Raw genomic sequence first — 23,011 nt, 5'->3', positions numbered from 1 at the left:
AGGTCCACGGTAATGAAAGGCTTCAGGTCTAAAGATGACTGTGTGGTCAGAGGGAAGCAGATTAAATCTTACTGCTCTGGTTTGGCTGGGTTTCCATGTTCATGTCCAGAAGTCTGATGGAACACTATAATTATAGCAATCCTGTAAACATCTTTGACCTCCTGCACATTAAAATAAAATCCAAGACGGAGCACCATTTCAGCCACACAGGCAGGTCAGGTGTCAGTATACAATCTCTGAAATGAAATACAGTACCTGAATGAAATGAATAGAAAATGAAAATTCTAAAGGATACAGTGTGTTATTCTGTCAGAGGACTGACTACATGGGTTGCATTAACAGGCCTGCAACAATCTAAATACAGTAAGATAAAAAAAATATAGTACATTATTTGCAGTATCATAACGTTGTTGCATCATTCTCCTTCTGATGCAATTCTCAAGACTCTGATATTAGACCGTAGCATTAATTGAGTAGGTAATTGAACATCTATCCATTTATATCACATGTATTTACCTTGATCAAGGCTGTCTGGAATTACCTGGAGAGTCAGAAGCAAGCAAGTTCTATAATATGTTTGGAACAACCTATTCTTATAAAACTGCAGGTTGCGGAGGGCGGTCACAACAAAACTTTTCTATATTCAATATCTGAGAATGCCATGCTACAGGTGGGTTTTCGGCCTGCGTTCTGATCTCACTCTTGACGCTCTCTTTTCATCTTCAGGTATGGAAACAGATGGAATATACAGAGTGAGCGGGAACCTGGCGACCATTCAGAAGTTACGGTTCATAGTCGACCAAGGTAATCCTTCCCCCCGTTTCAGTGATCGAGGTAGCACAATATTTATGATGAATCTATTAAGTCTTCAATGGCACTGGGCATGTGTAAAACTGCAATTGCTTTTATTGATATTGGTTTTGTACCAGATCAGGAGAACCACCCTAACTGATTCATTAATTACACTCCAAATGGTTCGGACAATTCCGCATCCCAGGTGTACAATTACCTAGACCATTAGATGTTCAACTGTGTGTGTGTGTGTGTGTGTGTGTGTGTGTGTGTGGAGAGAGAGAGAGAGAGAGAGAGAGAGAGAGAGAGAGAGAGAGAGGACCATGGCAGAGACCCCAAACTGCCTGGCTGCTGTCTGCATGGTCAGCTCTTATGTACATTAGTGAGGAAGTTCAGACCACAATGTAAATCATCTTGGTTGTCAGCAGACAGTAGCCTTTTGAATGGCACACACAAACAATCTATCACGCCAAGATAAGTAATGGGAGAGCAAGAATGTTTTTAAACATTAGGGATTGTCAAAGGGCTTTCCTGTCGACTTTGCCGAACCACTATAAAGTATTAGTATACTGTACTTACATAGGAATTCCAGCTCTTCTTTTATTTCTAGAAGACAAGCTATCCTCCTGATTAAAAAAAAGTAATAAATAATAAAATATAAAGTGTTGTAATTTCTACTAATCAATGTGTCTAAAAATATATATTTAATAAAAGCTCAGAATATGTACTTTAACCACAACCAATTGTGTACAAATATTAAAATAATATTAAACGTTATGGAGCTCACTGTATATACACTGTATTTGCTTAATAGGCAGCACGTTTATCATCTTTATATAGCTAGATAATAACTGAAACAATTTGGTGTGTGTGCTACACTCCTGGGAGCCACAGTTGGGAGTTAAGCCTGAAACCTTTTCATGACAATCCCCATTTCCCTAACCAATGCCCCGCACCTCTGCTCTGACAGATAACTGCTTCTCATCAGCAAAAATCACTCAATTCTGCTGGCTTACACCGTCCTCTCATTACCTTACCGCTTAATTATCTGAGCCCCCGAGTGAACAGGGAACAGTTCAGCATCGATGAAAGCCCACAAGAATGAGAAAACTCCAGAGACCGTATTGCTTTATTCCAATTTCTTGGGCTTTATATTGTACAAAATCTAAAATGGAAGTCTGTGTCATTATGTGCTCATATGAAGTGTCTTTCTTAATCTTATAAAAAAGCATAATTCAGAAAAACTTGTTTTTTCACAGACTACAAAATTCAATAGGTTAAGACACAATCATATTTCAGTTGCGAGCAAGAGGTTGAGGGGAAAGGTGCTTATTAAAAAGCATGTAAATGTACAGAGTTGTGATAAATGAATTGCTTAATTTAATGAAGAATATGTATGCTTGATTAATTGTTGTTGGAGAGCCTGCGTGGTCAGAGCCTTAGAGTTACCATTACCCTCTCTGAAATTGTTCAACAAGGTTTAAATTGAAAAGATAAGTGAATGCTCGTTTAAAAGTATTGTTAATTTACTCTGTAATCACCCTATCCTTCACAGTCTTGACAGGGACCCTAACTTGAAATAACTTTCCATATGGATACAAGATGGCATTAATTTCAAATCAGAGATGATATGGAGTGGTCTTTCCCTGCCAGAGCATAACTAATGCCTTTAAAATGTGACAGCACAAATTGAAAATGATTTGCTCTGAAGACTGCAATTTAACGCCCTGTCTGTCTATCTGTCTTATGAAATAAAAGGCATAAAAAACGCATTTGTAGGTGAACGTTTGAAAGAAATGAAAAAGACAACAGATGAAATGACTAATTACGAAGTATAAAGTCGCCACCGTGATGTGTCTGCTGAGCTTCTGAGAACAGTAACAATCGCGGTGTTAAACGGTTTGTTTTGACACGTTAACAGCGTTAATCCTTTTATAGGTACTTGTACCTGTCACACATCAGGTAGAAGAGAAGAGACTAAACAAATCTCCGGTGTGAGGTGAATAATAAAAGTGCAGTCGGTGTTGCCTTTTTCTTTTCTTCTCTTTTTTTTATCTATTTTTTTTTTGCGCACAGCAGACGCGCGCAGACACACGCCAGCGCTTTTCAGCGCACCTGTTTCTAAAGGGATCTCCTTAATTACAGCAGGTGTTCCCAGTTGTTAATCATTCCTCCAATTACACCTCATTAGCATCACACCCCTGTACGCGAGGCCCTCGGCTGCTAATTATGAAATTGGAAACAAGCTCATTTTAAAAACCCAGCTTGTAAACGAACAAAGGGTTCCCCTCATTGAAATGCAACCGTTTCAAACCGACAATTCAACCTCGATGTAAATAACAAACACAAGCCTGTTCGATGCAAATATAAATCTGTGGTTTATGTATTATAATTACCAGCTACCAGTTTCAAAACATAGCTTGAGCTGGTTAAACCATGTTGAGTATGGAGCTGGTCTATGTTTACCATATTGAAGTTGTCTGTACTTTCAAGTGATTCAGAAGCAGTTACAGTATCACACACAGTGTCACTACTTTTTACAATATAACAGATATGAATGCCGGCTCCATATGCAAAATATTATGGAATGTGTGTATTGTGTATGATGCTTGCTGCTCAATTGTTGATAAAATAATGACTCCTTGGTGAATTTCCTTTGTGGAATAAATTCAGTGTGGTCTGCATGCCAGCTGGGTACCGGCATTAAAATGCTTACAAGATTATCGTGTGCGCCAATCATCTCTGACACGCCAGGAGATAATGAAGGAGATATTCACCTGAGTATGTATCATCAGAACATACCCCCCCATTGGCATAACAAGGCCTGTTGTTTCAATTACTGTTTGCGCGGTTGTTTATTCTTCATTGATACTATACATGGGATTCTAAAGAAGAAAAACAAAAAATATATATACTGAATATGTTTATTTAATCTTCAAGTAGTTAATTTTCTATTACCTTCGGGAATGTTGTCACTCAGTGAGCAGACAGGGGCAAACAGGGTAATTGTCTGGAAAACTGTATTCATGGAAAATATTTAGACCTGCTAGAAACATATACATCAGCTGTTTAAAGACTTTTAGTCAAATCGAGTGTGCTTTGTTCGTCCATGAAAGCACTCTTCTCAAGTTTAATTCTCAGTGACACCTTTGAACTTAAAGCTTGTGTGTAATAACTGGGTGTAGGGTCTATGTTTCATACATCAGAAGAGAACACATGGTGTACATCAATATTCCACATTTTTGGAATAATTTACTTCATAGAAATAGGCTGAGAACACTTCTGAAAAATGAGAATCTCTGGTTTCATCCAGACCTGGGTCCAATACGTAATTGTATGTAATTGTTTTGGATTCAAATTGTTTCTGTGCTCGATTGATCTTGCCTGGTGCAATTGAGCCAACCAAGAAAGTGGGGTTTGCATTTTTTGACAGTATACCTGTTGAAAACAAAAAACTCAGCTCAAGCTCAGTTTTGAAACAGCTGGTAGCAGCTGGTAGCTGCTTGACCAGTCCAACCAGCTCAACATGGTTTGACCAGCTCAAGCTATGCTTTGAAACAGCTGGTAATTCAAGCTGGTCCTAGCTGGATTTTACACCAGGGATTTCATGGGTTCCGATACACCAGACATGCTCAGTAAACCACAAAAACGTCCTTGAATCCGAAACAATTACATACGATTTGACCCTGGTTTCATCTCCGTGATAGTGTTAGTACACCGTAGGTCTGGAACTTTCCGTGACAGGACCTGCAATCTCCTCCCCCACGGTGTTGAACAAGCCTGCCTCTGAGCCTAACCAAGGACTTATCAGCGCTGGGTGTTCTAATCTTCACAGAGGTGGATGTGACACCTACCTGTCTGATCTGAAAATCCCCAGTGACGGAGCCCAATTTAATTAACTTGACGATCAAACGGAGGGGAGGGAGTCGCCCCAGGGGGGGGGCATACTCCCAGTGTGACACAGACACAACTAATTACTCGGTATTAAGGTAGACAAGCTTACGCATAGATGACTTCTTCAAATTACGCGATCAGTCCCGGTCGGTTCCGACAGCGCGTCGCCTTCAGGGAGATTGCGGGCACGTCAAAACATCGGGGAGGATAACGTCCGCCCATGGAAAGCGCTTTCAATCAGCCGTATGTGTTCTGACAGGGGTCGTGCGCATGGAAACCCGCCTATAAGAGATCTGACTGACTGTGTTGGGGACTCTTTCCTAAGTAACTTTGGCTGCAGAGCTTCACAGTTGTCAGGCCTGACCAACATGCAAAATGTATAATGATGCTGTCAGCGACTGCTACGCCGCAGTTCTGCGAATGAGACGTTATTTGAGAACGCAACAGCAGCAGCTCTTCCGGGCATAAGAACTGAAAACGTACAGTTCTCCAAGCCTTGCTACCACCAACAATTTTCAAATATAGGAAAAGTGTGAGTCTGAAACTTATTTCCTGTTCAGAATTCCCTGCATCACAGTTCCGTGTGAATTCAGTGGGCACAGGAAACAGAGAGTAATTTCCATTGTTTGTGTTTAGTTCAGTGGCCTCCAACCCTGGTCCTGGAGAGCTACTGGGTCTGCTGGTTTTTGTTTTCACCATAAAATTAGCACCCTGTTCAGAGGCAACCAGGTAACCAGGTGAGGTGAGTTAAGTGGGTAAACAACTTTCCTAGTTGATTAAGGGTTGGAGACCACTGGTTTAGTTGTTTTGTGCTGCTAAAGTTTGGTTTCAGATCTCTTGGGAGTGCTCCTGCCTTCCATGCCTTCCTCATACACAAAAAATGTTATTTCCCTCATTCAGTTTATCAGGCAACAGGTACTGTGGGGACATTTGAAGATTGCTGTTATGGATATCGTTCTGGATAAGATGACTTGCTAAATGGCAGTAAAGTATAAATATGTGTCTGCTGAACAGCGGTGTAAGGAAATCAGTGGGAACTGTGCCGGCTATCATCTCAAGCAATCAATCAAATTCTCTTTATACGGCCCGTTTTACAAAGAATTTGTCACACTGAGCTTCACATTATACCCCGGCCTAAACCCCCAGAGAGCTAGCGAATGGCGACAGTGACAAGGAAGCACTCCCTGGATGGCTTGTAGGGAGAAACCTTCAGAGGAAACAGGCTCAGCAGGGGGAGCCCATCCTCCTTCCCCGCTCAGGGTGTGGCTGTGTAGAGACAAGCACGGTTAACTCAATTTTCAGGCCGTCGAATCAGGGCTGGGTGAATGAAAGTGTCCAGAGGTTGGGTTCCTGTTGGGGGGGTGGGGGGCTGGAGCAGTGGAAAAGGAGGGGGGGGGGGTGGAAAAGCGGTGGAAAAGAAGGGGCCTGAGACTCAGCGTGCCCCCCATCGGTGAGAAAGGGAACAGAAACACGAATGGAGTGAATAGAGAGGGAAGGACGATGCTCACCAGATAAAGACACAGAGTGTAGATTTCAATACATGACCCTGCTAAGGGTAGCTAATTCACCTACTAATGGAGCTGTTCTGTTTGGTCAGTTATTGAGAATCAATTGGAGAGGGGGAATCATCATGACCAGTCAAAGACACAGAGTGTAGATTAAAAAAAAATGGGCCTGCTAAGACTAGCAAATACACCTAATACTTAGGATGTGCTGTTTGCGCATTTATTTTTTATTGAGAATCAATTGGTGGCGGGGGTTTCCTGTCCCAAAGGACCATCCCCCCTCAAAAACATAAATACATCAGATGCTTAGAGGACTTTCAGAACAATCATTTTATAAATTCACTTATAATTTTATAATAAATGCTTTAAAAAGTGTTTGAAGGCAGACATAAAGTGCAGTTTGGGTTAACCACCCCTGCTTCATCATTCATACATTATCCATTTAATCCAATTCAAATAAGAGCTTCCAAGTCCATTGGAGGCATTAAATACCAAAACAAAAGTGTTTGATCAGACCCACCAAACACGCGCCTTCATGCCGACGCGTCTTAAACGTCGGTGCCTTTGGTTCGACCGGTGCCTCTGTGAGAAGAGTCCGCTTTGCCCTTTCCGTGAACCTCCCTGACATACTTCCACCGGAGCTATTTGAAGCGGGAGGGGGGGAGGATTCCTTGAGGAAAAGGGACCGGACAGGTGGAACGGGTGTGAGGACCAGAATAAAATGCCCTGTATATTCCTCCCGGACCTTCACATTCCCCAATTTACAACACACCCTGAGAAAGGGCTCAGGCTAACTCCCAGACAGCTCTCGGAGGCAAGAAGCACTGACCTGCTGGAAATTTAAGAAGAGACGTTGGCACTCCAAGGTATCCCTGCCCTTCTAGCCACCGCATTCCACAATTTCATATTTCAAAATTGTAAGACTCGAGAAGAATTTCTTCTGTGTGTAAGGGGGGAAGATATATGGCACGCAGGTCAGGATGACATTAGCCATGAAGCCCCAAAAATAAAGAGTGATAGGAACCCTTTGTGCGGTTTCGTCTAAATCGGCGACTGACGAGGGGGGGGGGGGCTGTGTTCGTGAGTCTTTTATGACAGGAATGTCCCGTTCACATGAGTGCGGAGTGGGGGGTGGGTGTCTTCGGCGACCCCAAGGATTTTAAATGTCACGCTGCATGGCGCGGGATTCTAACAGTGGTCCTGTGTTTAACGGACATCGAACGTCATCGTTTGACCGCGGGGTGGTTTACTGATAAAAAAGCTATAAGCAACACGTGTGTTCGAATGTAGCTGGAGTCATAGAATGTTGTTTTTCAATTTACATAGTGTTTAAATCTCAAGACATATGGTATGTCTCCAGTGGAAACTGGAAGGCAAATACATATCCATTAAGAGAATCATTTGTACATTTATATGTGTATGTTTACTTGAACTTTATGAAGCATTATATGCCTGTATTCATTTCAAATAAGAGAAAGTATTAAGGCTATTGCATGTTCATTCATTATATAAGACAATATTTTATGTGAAAACATGAATAAACACAAGTGCAAGGTTGATAAACCTTAGTTTAGTTAGTCTTAGTTTTCCAGCAGTAGAACACAATGTACAAACGCACAAACACACGCACACACGCACACACACACATTACATTACATTACATTACATTACATTACAGACACCTCAAACAACATTCAGTACAGTTCTGCACAGGGCTGTTTAAAGTGAGATCTTAAGTTTCAGAACAAAAGTGCCATGCTAACAGTTGATGAAAGTCCAGGATGACTTCAGAGCCATGAGCGCACGACTCTTACTCTAATAATAAAGCCCCTGTGATATCTCAGCGCAGCTCCGTGAATGAGTTATTTACTGTTTATGACGGACGGACAAGCATGCGGCAAGCTTTTAGAGGCCTAGGGTCCTACCCTGCGGGGCTTGTGTGAATAGACAGAAAGGATCTGTCCACAACTGACACACGGGGAGCATTCTCCGAATCACGTGACCGGGGAAATTTCGATGCCCCCCGCTCCCCCCCCCCCCCCCCCCCCCCCCTCGTCGAGGTCGGGCAGACACCGGGACAAAAAGGCTAGTGTCTGCCACTCGGCACTACGGAGTTATCTCCGGGCGCTGCCAAAAAAACAAGCCTTTTATTTTTAGACGGGAGCACTGCGAGGCATTGTCCGTGCCTCGAGTTCCCCCCCCGCGCTTTCGTCCGAACGATGGCGGCGACCCATTTGTCTGCGGACGGGGACCACCTGAGGCAATGGCCGAACTAGGGAGGGAATCCCCCCATTCTCAAACTCACGGGACCTTTTTGTTGAGGATGTCAAGGTTCTTCCAGTTTGATGTGGAAGTTGGCAAGGCCGGCCAGGTTTGACGTTTTTGTTTCTCGGCGACTCGTTTTAACGTTCAAACTCAAGCGGTCTCCCGTTGAGTCCCATTCAGCCGTGCTTAAGTAAGGAGAGTTCCTGGTCCTCTCTGAAGTGCAGGCCAAAGGATGAACAATGACATTCATCTACTTCTACAGTGGGCTTTGTTGCTTACTGTTTATATCAATGTTTAGATACTGGTGAATTGGTTTTCATATGAGGGAACGGGAGTCGACTGGGAAACCTGTTAACCTCTGTCAATATACAGTAATACACACTGTCAATAAAATACTTGGTTTCCAAACAAGAATGTCAGTTTCATTCAGTGTAAAAATAGTCAAACATAGAATATCTTTATTGTTTTTGTATTTGAGGGGATTTTTTTGTGCGAGTAATCATTTCATTAAGAAGCCTTCTGACTTTGTGAAAGAACAGCCGGACTTATTCTTTTGAAAGCTGGCCGAATGAAATCATTGAGTGATTTATCCCTCTCCGTGAAGTGCTGCATTTCACCTCTACAGTAGAGAACGGGAGAAATACCTAACATTATCGTAAATGCAACTGGAATTTTGGCAAGAATGCCGTCGAACACATGCAAATTCTTCACGCAAATATCGAAGGAATCTCCCAAAGGCGGGAGGGGCGGTGCGGTTGGGCAGAAATGTAGACTGCGAAAGGGCAAATCTAGATGTGCCTTTTGTTGGAGGCAAAAAAAAGAGAAAAACCTCGGGACTATGTCTACTTTCCCAAATTATCTAATTTGCCCTTTATGTGGGATTTTAGCTTGGGGTCCTTTTCCAGAGAACAAGAGAAGGTCTTGTTCCGCCATCCAACTCCCCTGAACGAGAAGACAGAGGGCAGATATAAATCATAATAATTCAGTGGCACAAAAATTCACTTATGGGTCACGGCTAATTCGTTCAGCGGACGCGCGGGTCCTGCCTCTGTCAGGGGCGCCTGGCTTCCGACGATCCCGGCCCCCGGTCTTGTGACTTTTGAGGTCGAGGGAGAAAGGGGGGAGATAAGTATGACATCACCGACTTTGCATGCATTATGATTCTGACACAGTGGCACCTTGTGTTCTTCAGCCCTCCTGCTCTCGGAGCGAAAGGCTGTAATCTCCCTCCCCTCTGTTTTCTCAAAGAATACCTTTCTTCTTCTATTCCTCCGACAAAGCCTCCAGGCAGGAAGCCGCTCCGTCTGATGATGAATGGTGCTTGACCCCCCCAGGACCCGTTCGGTAGGACAGGGGCCCGTTCCGGACCTCAGTTTCTCCAGGCTTTCCGTGGCCCTGTTCCTGTGTTTACGCTGAATGAAAGAGAGAAAAACGAACACAGACTGTTTATGCCCTCCAATGCGTGTCAACATTAAGGTGAACGATTAGGCCAAACAACCTTTCAATGCGCTCCCAAATTAGACTTGAGCAACATGTCGGAGAAGTGTCTACCCTCCCTTGAGGGGAGCCTTGCTCCCAGCATGCCTAGCAGAGCTGCAGGTTGTCTGAGAAGCCCCATTGTTGCTGGGCTGAACATGATTAATTGCACAAAACATCCGTTATGGACAGATTAACATTTAGCTGGGACTGTCAAGTGGTCAGTCCGTAATGGTAAGCTAATTGAATGGCTGGTTGCGCATTGTGTCCCAAAGAAGGACTGTTAAAGGGAGGCAGATCTTTCTTCAAACGCACCCTACAATGAGAAAGATCCACTCATCCTTTAATAAAAACATTCACCCCGCTCCAATATCATCTTTACTAAATTAGCTTTGTGCCGCTTTTCTACCACAGCCGTACTGAGACAGCAGTTTTTCTTTTTTTGCTGTAATCGCAAAACTTTCAGGCAGAAAGTACCTCCTTATGTAGTGTTTTTACTACAGCACCACTGAATTAATAGTGTCTTAAACATGCTCACAAACACTGCACATCCCAAACATCTGATATTTTTCCTAACAATGCTAGGCTGCTAAAATTCACACAAGAATTTGCATTCCACATTTTCTGGGCCACTATTGTGGTCCAGAGCCAGACCATTTTTCTTAGCTGGGAAAAAACACATAAATTATTTACAATTTACAGTTTAAAATGTAACAGTTTGGTCATTTAGCAGAGGATTTTAGCCAAAGAAACTTTAAAAAAGTGCATTTCAAGTGGTAAGCAAACACCACAAAAGCTAGATACATAGTTACAAACATATCCATTGTTTTGCATAAGTAAGTCCGCATAAGTATGCATTGTTTCTGCTGAAGTCAAAGTCTTAATAACAGTTTTGCAAATACGCATTAACGTTTATGACTTTAGCGTCGGCCCGTTAGCAGTACACAACGGTGAATACAGGGGTCTATATACTGTTGCTAAACTGAGATCAGTAAGAACAAATGGTGTCAAGCTAAGGAACCCTCACAGACCACACAGAAAGGGTAAGTTAATTTCTTCAGGTCAAGGGGGAAACCATGAGAAGAACTGCAGCTGTTCAGATGGTGGAAGTGATGGGTCTTCATAAATGCTCTGGCCAGAGCACAGGAGGAAGGCAGTTCAAGCAGGAAGGGGCTCAATTGTGTGTTTTTTTTTCTTGTTTTTTGGGGGGGTGGGGGTGGTTGTGTCATGGTGTGTGTGTGGGGGGGGTTCTGCTGGGAGGGGGTGATATCAAAATATTTGACAGACATCAGTAAAAGCCCCCCCACCCCCCCTCCTGTGTCTTTCAGTACGCAGCTCTATGAGTTCCCCGGAGTGGCTGGTGTCTTTGTTCTGGCATCGAGCATTCAAATCTGGCCGTAGGATCAAGTCCCATGAAATGAATACCATGAAATTTAGGGCCATTGGTTAACTGGTTTCAATCAAATGTGACTTGGGCAGTTGGGGGACGGGGCAGGGGATTTTTTGGGGTTGCACAGTGCTGGCTTGAGTTGTGAGGCAGGGAAAAAAGTTTCTAAAGAAAAATATGTTTCATTTACTTAATAATCTCTCTATCCACAGCAGAAAAAAATAGATTTTGGTTGGTGGAATAAGGAACTTGCATATTTTTCTTTGAGTGAAATCCCCAACATTTCTTTCCTGTAATACACTTGAGTAGAAATGTCAAACTACCATCCTGCAGTGCTGTACTATCTGAAGTTGTGTGGTTTCCATTCACTTAACAGCCAATTTAGGCTTTGAAAGACGGTGTCTGGAGTCTTTAGCCAATCAATGACTTAAATTAATCACTTGAGAAGCGCTGAAACCACCAGGACTGCAGTCTAAACTTCCTCCACCTTTCCAGCACAAACATAGTTTGCATAGTTGTTAGTTGTTTCTTTATCTGTGCACTTAATGTAAGGCCTTGGTGATGAAATTGAAGATATTGTTAAGTCAAATCTTTATATTTAAAATCTAATGAAAAAAATCTAATGTTTAGAAATGCACTGGGCCCTGTTCCACAAAGCATGATAAATGCACTGAATAAAGCTCTTTTTACTTCAGTCCATGTTCCAGATTGGGGGGGGGTTTACTTGGTGCAGTTATCTGATTTCTAATCCTGCTTTGTGGAATATTCCCCTGGTCAATTTTTTAGGCACTTAGCGTGAGAAGGGTACAGGGTGGTATGGCTGCTTATTGTAGTTTCAGCAGTTTGATATGAGTAGGATATGATATGACTAGGGTGGTATGGCTGCTTATTGTAGCTTCGGCAGTTTGATATGAATATGATATGATATGAGTACAAATGCAGTTTATTCTTGTAACATTAATTAATTACAATCTAGTTTGACCAGCTCTATACACAACATGGTCTGACCAGCTCAAGCTATGTTTTGAAAGAGCTGGTAGCTGGTATTTCAAGCTGGTCATAGTTGGGGATTAGTACAGTCCCTTCAAATGTCAAGGCCTATCTCAAAAGCCAGAGTTGCATCTAAAACTAATAGCTACAGTATGAATTCAGTTTAGCCCTGTCACCAATTTCTCAAAGCAGTGCACTGTGGGAATTACACGTACCTGACACCCTACGGCAGAGACGGCAGTCCCTTTTGTATTTACTCGGAAACATTTCTGCAGACGGCAGTCCCCTTTCCTAAGAGGGAGAGGAAAAGAGAGGGAAAGCGCACTGCGTTAAACCTCTAGGTGCACACGGCTGTTAGCACTGGCTGTTGATAGTCGGCAAACATTAACATAATAATTAGTGCAGTGTAATTGTTTCATTAAAAGCGGTTGTTCCATCGCTTCTCTTGTTTTCCCAGAAGACGAGCTGGATTTGGACGACTGCCAGTGGGAAGATATCCACGTGGTCACCGGAGCGCTCAAGATGTTTTTCCGGGAGCTTCCAGAGCCGCTGTTTCCGTACCGGTTCTTCGAACCGTTGGTGGAGGCGATAAGTGAGTAGGCCTCAAAGATGTTTCTTTATTCATTCGCCTATTTGCATTGACATCATTTGGCTGATGTTCCTGTCCAGAATGACTCAAGAAAGTGCTCTGAACTTCATTATGACGTGATAGCTTAGCATCCAAATATTAGTGAGAACGTATTTGCAACATGCTTCAAATTCTTAGGAAGTTAGAAACTCCTTATGCTGTAGGTTGTTAATCTGGTGATAAGTCTACTTGTTGTTTTAACCAACGGCTGGATCTTGGTCAGTGCTCAAATAGGGGACTCTCACGTTTTATGTTTTTATTTATTTAGGTTTGATGGTAGTGGGGATATTAAAAAATGTATTTAAAAATGTATACAAAAATTATTTGGCAAAATCAGTGCAGTGCTGAAGTTTTGTTCCTTATCTATGCTGGGTACAAAAACAGATTATTTTTTGTTTATTAGTTTTTGGTTATTCATTTTGGATGAGGGTGATTTGGGAAGCGTGGTGAAGCAAAAGGTCACTAACTGGTGTAGTGGCAGCTGTGAATGGCAGTAGACCTGGTTTTGGAACTACAGGGTAGATGGTAACATGTTAACAAGTGCGACAAACACACAGGACACAGCTGAATAACAGCATAAAGACCTATCAGGCAACAGATAGTACTTTCCTGCTCCTCATGCAGTCAAAGTTAATTCATCGCTCTCTGGGTGAACTATTAAGTCTGAGAATGTGATAATATTTCATTAGTCGCCTCATCATTTCTCTAAAATATTTATCTTCCATCTGTTTTGCTTTATTTCAGAGAATTTGTTTTTTAACAGAAACAAATAACCCATTTTAGATTTATGGGTGTTGATTGCTTAAGCCTTTTTTTAAAGAAACAATACCAAGTGATATTTAAATATGATACATGTGTATGTATATTCTTAATTTTATTTTAAATTTCACGACAATTAAAAAAAAAACATGAAGCAGTGTTTCTCAAGGTTTATACCTTGCTGTGTCACTTTGGATCCATTAGGGGGCGCACTTCTCATGGGATCAGAGCGGAAACAAACAGCAATGACAGCACGTAGATGGCATTCACCCACACTTGCTTTACACTAAATAATTTGGGCATGAATGTGACATTTCATCTGTTCCCAGTACCTCAAAGAGCCTCTCCCTGAGATAATCACAGGACATCCAATCAAGATTAATGACCTCAAATAAACTGCAGATCACATACAGACGCTTGCCTGATTCACTAGCCTCATTGCAGGAAATGCATATACATTTCTCTTCATTTTCCCAGAAAACACAGATTACTTTGTCTCATGCAAACAAACTACTTCACTCCCATTAAGGGAGAATCAGTGCATTTATTGCATCTAAGAGGAAAAGGGGTTTCTTTCTAATGCTGCAGCAGTGTGATTTTGAGAAACACACATAAACAAATTGTTTGCACAAATATGAATGCATTGTTAGTTTCCAAATAGCGGCCAAAGATAAGAACGCAGCAGCTTAGAAAGCAGCTCAAAGGCTTTGATTGATCAAGCCGTGCTCGGCAATTAACTACCCGAGCCCTATCTATAAATCAACATCCTGAATAAGGCTGCTAGATTATGTTTGTGCCATTTAAGAATTAACACTGTCATCCATCTGCATGGGGAAATTTCAAAATAATTCAGAGATATCTGATTCAAACGGGGAGAAATAAAAACAGCTTTGACAACATCGTTTCGCCTTCTTCATCTGCTTCACTTAGAGGACACCTTTGTTTACTTTACTCTCTGTCACCATGGAGAGCATAAATTGAAATTTCATGTGATCTGTTTACAGTGTTTCAGTTCCTGATTTTTTTAAGGAGTTATGAAATCTTGTTATTCCTTAATCTCCTGCCGCATTGGTCAGCTGTATTCAGTATCGTTTGTCATCCTGTTAAGGAGGGAAATTCCCCAATTGGGATAAAGAACAAGGCTAGAATACAAGTTCTGGAAATGTCCGCATATTTTTAACTTGTAATACTGCCCCCCAAATTTCAGCCCTGTCTACCCAGACTGAGGGGTCTCAAACGAGGACAACAGCCAAGCTATAAATGCTGTGACTGTCCCCTGCACCGCCCCCCCCACCCCCCTTCCACACCACATCCCACCCCACCCTATATCCTGCACCCAAAACCTCCCCCCACACACACATATGCTCGGCTTCAAAAGGAGACCCCCGGCTCTCTACATATTCATGTGTTTCTCTGCATTGCCCTTAATGCTAGCCCGTCAGCTCTCTCGCGTGTGGCCGATAAAGCTAATCCTGTTAACATTAGCCTTTCGCCTCCTGTAATTTTACACCTTAAAACTTTCCTCCGCTGGCCGCTAATCTCAAACTCATGATTCACTGTGCAGTGGGGTGTGGGTTTGGTCAGAAAGACTTCATATTAGCTTAACTCTCACTATGTAAAGCCCCCCCCCCCCCCCCTTCTCTCTCTCCCTCCCCCTACTCCCTCAAGGTAAATTACCAGAACTATCTGACCAATGGTCTCCCTACTCTTATGGTAATAATATACCCTGGGTACATAAAGTGGCTTCTCATTGGTACTTTCTCTCTTTAATCCAGAAAGGCTCTCACACCCAGACACTCGCCCAATAGAGGATGATGCTGGGGTTGAGCCGGAATGGGCTCATTTCCTAATTGTTAGCAGTTACACCCTATGCCCTGCAGAGCTACTCATTACATTACATTACATTACAATAAATTAGAAGATGCTCTTATCCAGAGCGACTTCCACAAGTGTAACCCCTCAGCTGAGTCCATTAACCAAGAGTCTCCACCAGGGATACAGAAATCTGCCTCTGGTAAGCGTCTGATGGAGTGACAAAATATATAATGTTGGAGTTTGCGTCTATTTCAGAATCATAGTATTATTAACTGTGTTTTCAATATTATATATTATTATGATTATGTTTCGTATCTCTCTCCAAATTGTTACTTACTGTTCTCTCGTAGATGTGCCTAATAGCGCAATGCTAAATTGCATTGGTCCTAAATCATCGATAGCCTGAAATTGCAGAGGACCTAAAGTATTGATAGCCGTCATTTTGCAATACAATGTTTCTATTGAGACTTGCACTTTTTATTTTAAGCCTTGCCAACTGATGAAATTCATGATGTTATTCAAGAACAACAAAAAAGGCACTTATAGTTGATAGTTGTAATTGTGTGTATGTTCTTTCCCATGAAATGCGGGGGTAAGGCACAGATTACCTCACTGCCATCCTTGTAAATGGAGATCTGTCTCACTTCATCTGTCATCCTTTAAATTCCCTGGCTTCCTGTGACTGGAATCAGATCAGTTGAATCCATTGCTGCTCGTTTAGTTGGGGCTGCGACCACATAAAAGCGCACCAGTGAAGCACTGTGGAAAAAAAAGAGCTAAACTGCTTGCTTTATTTATGTCCAATAACAAGTCTGGCAGTGTCGTCAGCAAACATAATCTTTTTACTTATGTTTTCGGGGTAAACATGCAATAATCTGGCCGGCCGTTCCAAAACAAAATTACGCTTAAATACAGTATTTATGCACATTGTTACAATAGAATCAGTAATGAAAAAGAACAATGTCCATTCTGTCTGCTGTAAAATTAAAACAAGCAACCGGAGAAGAGGCACGGTGCTGCGGTAGTTGGCATTCTGGTATGAAAGCTTGTTCGCTCTTGCATGAAAAGAGACAGGCCCTTCTCCTGCCTGTTGGGGGGTATTAAGTGGCATCAGGCCGGGCCAGTTGGAGCCCCTAAAACATGCCCCCCAGTATCGCTCTCCTCCCACGGAACCCTCCGGGCTGTGGGCAGGAAGTTGGGGACACAGCCCTAACCGCGCTCCCAAACCACAGCGAACAAAGCAGATTCGCATTCTCTCTCTCTTTCTCTCTTCAAAAATCTCTTCTTTTAAATTAGCTTTATTGGCACAACGACATACGGTGGATACTACATATTTCCAAAGTATGAGAAAAAATAAATATAAAACATACAATGAACATAGTCATATACATAAACATATATACGCAGAATGCAAACATATGTTTGCGTGCAACAGTGATTGTGACATTGAACAATAGCTAAGAAAAGAATATCAAAAAAAAGCTCAAGAAGGGAACTTATAGAAACTTCCTCACTCTCTGGCTATGGCAAACTGTCACATATTTAGCAGAAATTGCTGCTCCCTCTTTCTTGCTCACTCTCGCTCTCTCTCTCAACGTATGGTGGGGGTTTGAGGGTGGGTCTGAGGAGAGTTAGGATATTTTATTAGAATGTGTTAGTTGCATGTAATGGTGGAGGATAGTGTGTGTAATAAAGAAACAGCAAATCAATCAAGTATTTATCTTTCTCATCCATCCATGCTATGTTCTCTCTCGCGCCCTCAAATGTCAATCTTTCTCTTTGTCAAATTCTCTGAATCTGATTATCTCAGTTTATTACGAATGAAACAAAATGAAGAATGTATTTTTCCCCTAACATGGCAATTAATCAATGTGCTGATATTTCAGGCTGTTGGTCAAAGTTGACAGAAATCATAGTTATATATTGTAAGATAACCAGGTATGTTTGCATTTCCTCTCCAGATAAGCTAGTTCCTGTTGAACTATTGTCTTCATCCCAGTCCTATCTTCTTACATCCGGCCCTGTCCACATGGCTTAGCCAAATAATCTTCCACCACCTGCCCCCTCCCAACCTCCTTACTAGCTCACCCAGATATCTCACTCCAGTATGGGAGGGGGGGGCTTTGCTTCTCCCCCTCCCAAAAGGGCATAGCCAGCTATGGAGCCCCGACAGACGCTGTCACCAGATTGTCCGATTCGAGTCACCCTTGTTTTTTTTTTTTTTTGACTCATCTCAATCAGGCTCTGATGGACGTGCCCAGAAACTCTCTGGCCTCCGTTCTCCCCCTGACCGTCACCCAGTACCATGAATAAATCATGCGGGCTCTCAAAGACCGCGATCTTCGCCATGCCTGAGCTCGGAACGGCAAGAGGGCCATCTGCGGCCCGCTGTTCAGGTTCCAGGGAAGTTTGTGTGTGTGTGTGTGTGTGTGTGTGTGCGTGTGTGTGTGTGCGCGCCCGCCCACACATGCGTGTGTGTGTGTGTGTGCGCGTGCGCTCGCCCACGCGTGCACACGCGTATGTGTGTGTGTGCGTGAGAGGTGGTCCGCCGGGAGAAAGGGCTGTCCGGCTGCCCCAGTTTCGCCCCCGCGTCGATGCGGTCCATCTGACAGGCTAAGGACCTTCGTCACATGTCTAATTGTGGACCCGCATCCCAGTGTGACTCGGCCAATCATAATGAGCATGGAAAAATGCTTAATTAGGCTCATTAACAACCTGTGTTACCATAACGAAATGAAATAATTGTGATCATTGCTGTGCTACGTGTGCTACGTCTTCTCCTGCTACACTCTTTTTCTTTTTCACCCGTCTAGCTTACACCAGTAAATCTGCACAAGGTGCGAGAGATTTAAACGGCGCATTACTGAGAGTGTTTGTGTTTGCCTGTTTGTTTTTCTCGCCGTTAGCACGTCTCGAGCAGGTTCTTTGAGCTGTCCATAATGCCCTTTCAATCTAATTTTTACATAAAGACTCCAGAATTAATGCACCCCTCAGCGCTTCTGAAACGCTTTTGGCTGTGCCAAACCACAAGGCGAAATCAAGACAATTCCCAAGTATCATATGAATATCAATGAATATTTACACACTGAACGCAAGGACCAAATACCCTCTGTCCTCTGGCTGCTTCCGTCCCATTACTGATGAGCAGGGGCATGGATTGTCAATGCCGATCACTTTCAGACCGAGTTTAGGCATCTAATTAGTACTGCAAAGTCCCCGCATAGCAGGGGATATAATTAGCTTTACCTGGAACCCTTTCCTCTTGATTTCACAGTGGGGGAGGGTCACTCATAACGCACAGCACTCTTATACACAGAAAATCTGTAATTAGGAAAAATTAAGAGATACACTCTCAGATTCTCTGGGTACAACACAATAAAGGATATGAAAACCTAAAATTTAGGTCATAGGTCTACGAAACATCAGAAAATGTCAGAAATGGCTATTATATGGGAAGCTTTTGAGGTGGAGTTACCCAAGCCCTTTCAACAGTCTTTAAAGCACATGGCTGGATGAATTTGCATAGAAACAGTTCAAAATGTAGTCCATACAACTGTTACACTAAAGAAGAAGTCCTTGGTCTCACAACAGAAGGAAATACTGGAAACATATATCACAGAGAAACACTTGTTATTAAAAATAATAATAATAATAATAATAATAATAATAAATAAATAAATAAATAAAACCATACATTAAAATCAATGAAATGAAACATAATAAATGGCATTTTTATTCTCGCATAGTTCCCTGAACTGTGACCAACTTTTTACTCCGACAAAGTTTCACTGAGGAAGAAAAACGTATGAAGCAGAAATGAATTGTGATGGTATAATATAATGGTCAGCTAGTTGTGTATTTCTTAATCTTATATTTAAAAAAAAATTATAATTCCAAAAAATAAGCATCACATTCCAGAAAAAGTTGGAATGTACTTTAACGAGTTGCTTTTTCTCCAATTAAAAGCCTTTTTTAATTAATGTTATTGAAAGCACTTCAATAACAGTTAATTATGTATAGTAGTTGATGGACAGAGCAGTGCCCTATTCATAAACACATTTCTCAAGTTTAACCACTCTAAGAAAACATCCAAGAATAACGGTGAGGCCGTTTTTTTTTATGTCACTGGTTCTCAGACTCTCTGCAGCAGGTCTCACTATTCTGTACAGTCCAAGCGATCTCTATCAGCAGGAGTCGCTGTAGAGCTGCTGGAAAGGGGATGTGGGAATCTAACCAGAATCAGAATGGACAGTACGTTCACTTTTGCTTCGCATAAGCCCCGTCTTCTCCCCGGCGTAAACTGGACTGGACTTTTCGCTCAAAACCTGACACAATTCACGGCAGCTCGGACATAGGCCATGGTCTTTTACACATCGCTCCCCGGATAACATGCTCTCTGACACTGCAGCCCTTGCTCATTCATCACTCCTAATTCAAGTCAAAACTTTGGCTTTTCTTAGTGGTGACCATGAGCGATTATTGCCATTAGGAGCCTTCTTTAGGCGGCCATTTTAATGGGGTGCATTAGCGGAGCTCCCGAGGCCAGTTGTTTTGGGGGTGATTAAGAAAGCAGTGCAATTGCAAGTCACTAATTGAGATTGCAATTCCCGGAACTTATAGAGTATCCCCATCACTACCAACACCCCTCCCCTCCAACCCTCCAAGTAGGTTGTGTACAGTACATGATTACCCTGAAATAATACCCTATAGAGGGGTGAACAAGATACTGGGCCCATTCTAATTTGCTGTATTTTGGTTGTTAGCATAGAGCTCTTTAAAGAAAAGTCATGAGCACAATTCCAGGAACGGACAATGAGGTACCACAAAGTCGTTATACTGATGAGGGACGTGGAGCTACTTTGGTCAAGCACACAAACTTCAATTACAATAAATGGACTGGCAAATGAGGACGGGAATCAGAATCTGCTTCAGAATTGATATTGTACTTAATTCAACCTTTCCTGGCCTTTTTCTTCTATTAATTAAATTTTCCAAATTGGGACCGCAGTCGTTCGTCCTTCCCTCGATGTGTCGAGCAAAGCTGATGATAGGACTTTTATGGCAGCGATCCCAATGTAATCTGCAATATGGGTGAGAATATAAAGGGACATTATTGGTGAAATAATATAACTCAATAAGACAATGTACAGCATAAATCACTCATGAAGGAAATCCACATTTGTTTGCTGGTTATGGAATCCTTTTTTTAGCCGTGTTTCTTTCTGTCCTGACGCAGTGGGGGAAAGTTCAGAGTTTACCCGCGTTCCTTATCCTACGTTATCCTACGTCAGCATCACTCAAAATCACCTATTTTCCAAAAAAATAGGAGTTATCTGGAACAGCTTTTAGAAAATGTTTTAAACTTCAACAGTTACGAGATATCTACAGTATGTGAAGCTGGATGAGAGACAAAACATAATAACAAAAAAAAAAAGACAAGTACTTTTGCATGACACTGACGCACTGTCCTGTTTACTCCCAATCATGAGTCACAGATCATAAGATCACTCTGCTGTTATTATTTTGCAATAATATTTCACCTGAGGTCTACAATTAGCTCAGAAGCTCCCTGTAAAAATGTAAAAAAATAAGAAAATGGACCCAAGGGTAAATTCTTGGTTGTAAGTACTAAGCTCGCACCAGACAGATGGCCTTTGCAAGATTTATAGATTTTTTGGAACATCAAAATCTGTCCCTGAGCACCCCCAACCCCCCCCCCCCCCCTTCCCTTTGCTCATCCCCCGAAGAAACAAACACTTCCCATTGTTGCAGAGTTACTGAGACACTCCTGGGCCTTCACTTTTTCTGCTCTGACGTGAAAGTGAAGATATTGAAACTAAACTTTATTAAGAGTTTAGTTACCACAGACGCTCACAGTTGATGCTGAATTGATACAACGGATGTTACTGTCCTCAGCAGATTGTCATGGGTGTACAGTGAGTTAAACCCAGAAAATTGCTGACAACTCATAGCGCCAGTCCTCACTGTGTACCTTTGGCTTCCTGTTATTGTGTCTAACATTAGAAAGACATTCATATCGAAACAACCAGCTTTTGAAGCTCTAAACCCAGAACTATATTTCTGAAATAATGCTTGCAATACTAGATTACTAAATATTAGAACAACCTTTTTGGCTCCAGTGATGACTTTTGCATTGAGCATTTGAAAAAGTTATGTCATTCTTCCACAGTTTCCCATAGTCCCGTGTGTGTACTGGTCCACCTGGCCGGAAAGTCAGAACTACAAACTTCAAACTACAAACTTTAGCCCCGCCCCTGTTCTGGGCTCCTCCTCCCTCACTACTTAGCGCGCGTGTTTGATTAGTTAATAGTCCCCGGTGCTCAGGTGGGATGGGCTCCCTGGTTTCCGTCCCGCCAAGCTGTTCTTTTGGAAGAGAGAGGAAGCAGCTGTGTTTACCGCCTGGGCCCTGGCACGCTTCTCCGCGGAATATATTATTCATATCGCTCCGTATCAGAGCGAGATCCGCCACCACCTGTCTCTCTCGCTGACAAGCTCGGCCTTTTGTGAGCGCCCCGTTTCGAAATCGCTCCCGCGTTGATGAATTGGGTATTTACGAGCGTTGCTGACTAACATTGTCGGGCTGATATCACGGAGGTGGGGTGCGGGGGGGTTGTTTGCAAGGGTTTCGGTGTCAAAATTCGCCTGCCGAAAATGGACAATGCCAGGATTCAAGATGTCTCTTTCCCCAGCTCTTAGAGGACGGCTTTCTGGTCAAGATGATTGTTACTGCATAACATCAATCAGTATCAGCAGTTAGTGTATTTCTGCCATATTATATGCCAGGGCTGTGTCCTGCCAGTGCTCTATTGTTAAATTATTTCACAGATCTTCAACAGATCTACAGGCTGAAAAGGCCCTCTGCTTCCTCACTGAAAAGTTTGAGGTAAACACTGTTTTTATTCAACAATGTTTGCACAAAGAAAAAAAATTGTGTCACCCAACTCAAACCTAGTTAAATGAATATTTGTCTTGACAAAAAAAGTGATTTCCTCAGTCCATCCTGATGAAGCAACATATCGGCACAACAAATAGATTTTAATCAAAGATATTTGATTGAGTCAAATTGCCCATTGAGATAAAAGAACGAAAGAGAACAGATATGACAAATGAATCTTATAGGTGCATTGTGTGAAGACAAACGTGCAAATTCTGCCCAACTCAAGCTGTTGGGCAATACGCATTTTGTGAAAGTGACAAACTTCTCTTTTCTTTGTTTACTTGTTTCTCAGCTTCACATTTCCACATCAATTATTAATCAATGCATCTGCAATTCTGCTTTTGAATTAAGTGGGGGAAAAACATATTGGGAAAACAACACTGTGGAGCTTCTTAAATTTGTAATTAACAAATCTATTACCAATTCTGTTAATTTATTAATATGCGTCTTTCTGTTAAAAGAGCATTAATAGACAATGGCAGAAAAAAACTCATTTCAGCACTTCGGAGACATCAGTGGCTTTTAGCAGCCTGTGTACCCCT

General features: G+C 42.3%; 1 protein-coding gene across 3 annotated transcripts in view; it reads left to right on the top strand.

The window, feature by feature from the left end:
• arhgap15 (Rho GTPase activating protein 15) overlaps positions 1-23,011 on the top strand; it is a 126,215-nt gene that overhangs the window by 76,831 nt on the left and 26,373 nt on the right. For all 3 annotated transcript variants that reach the window (XM_061236772.1, XM_061236773.1, XM_061236771.1), the window contains 2 exons: positions 727-804; positions 12,767-12,901. In XM_061236772.1, coding sequence (XP_061092756.1) covers positions 727-804; positions 12,767-12,901 — 213 coding nt within the window. The remainder of the gene's footprint in view (positions 1-726; positions 805-12,766; positions 12,902-23,011) is intronic.

This window comes from Conger conger, chromosome 3, assembly GCF_963514075.1.
Source record: "Conger conger chromosome 3, fConCon1.1, whole genome shotgun sequence".
In the NCBI taxonomy this organism is placed as follows: Eukaryota; Metazoa; Chordata; class Actinopteri; order Anguilliformes; family Congridae; genus Conger; species Conger conger.
The sequence above is the reverse complement of the archived record's forward strand: the minus strand, read 5'-3'. Positions and strand labels throughout refer to the sequence as shown.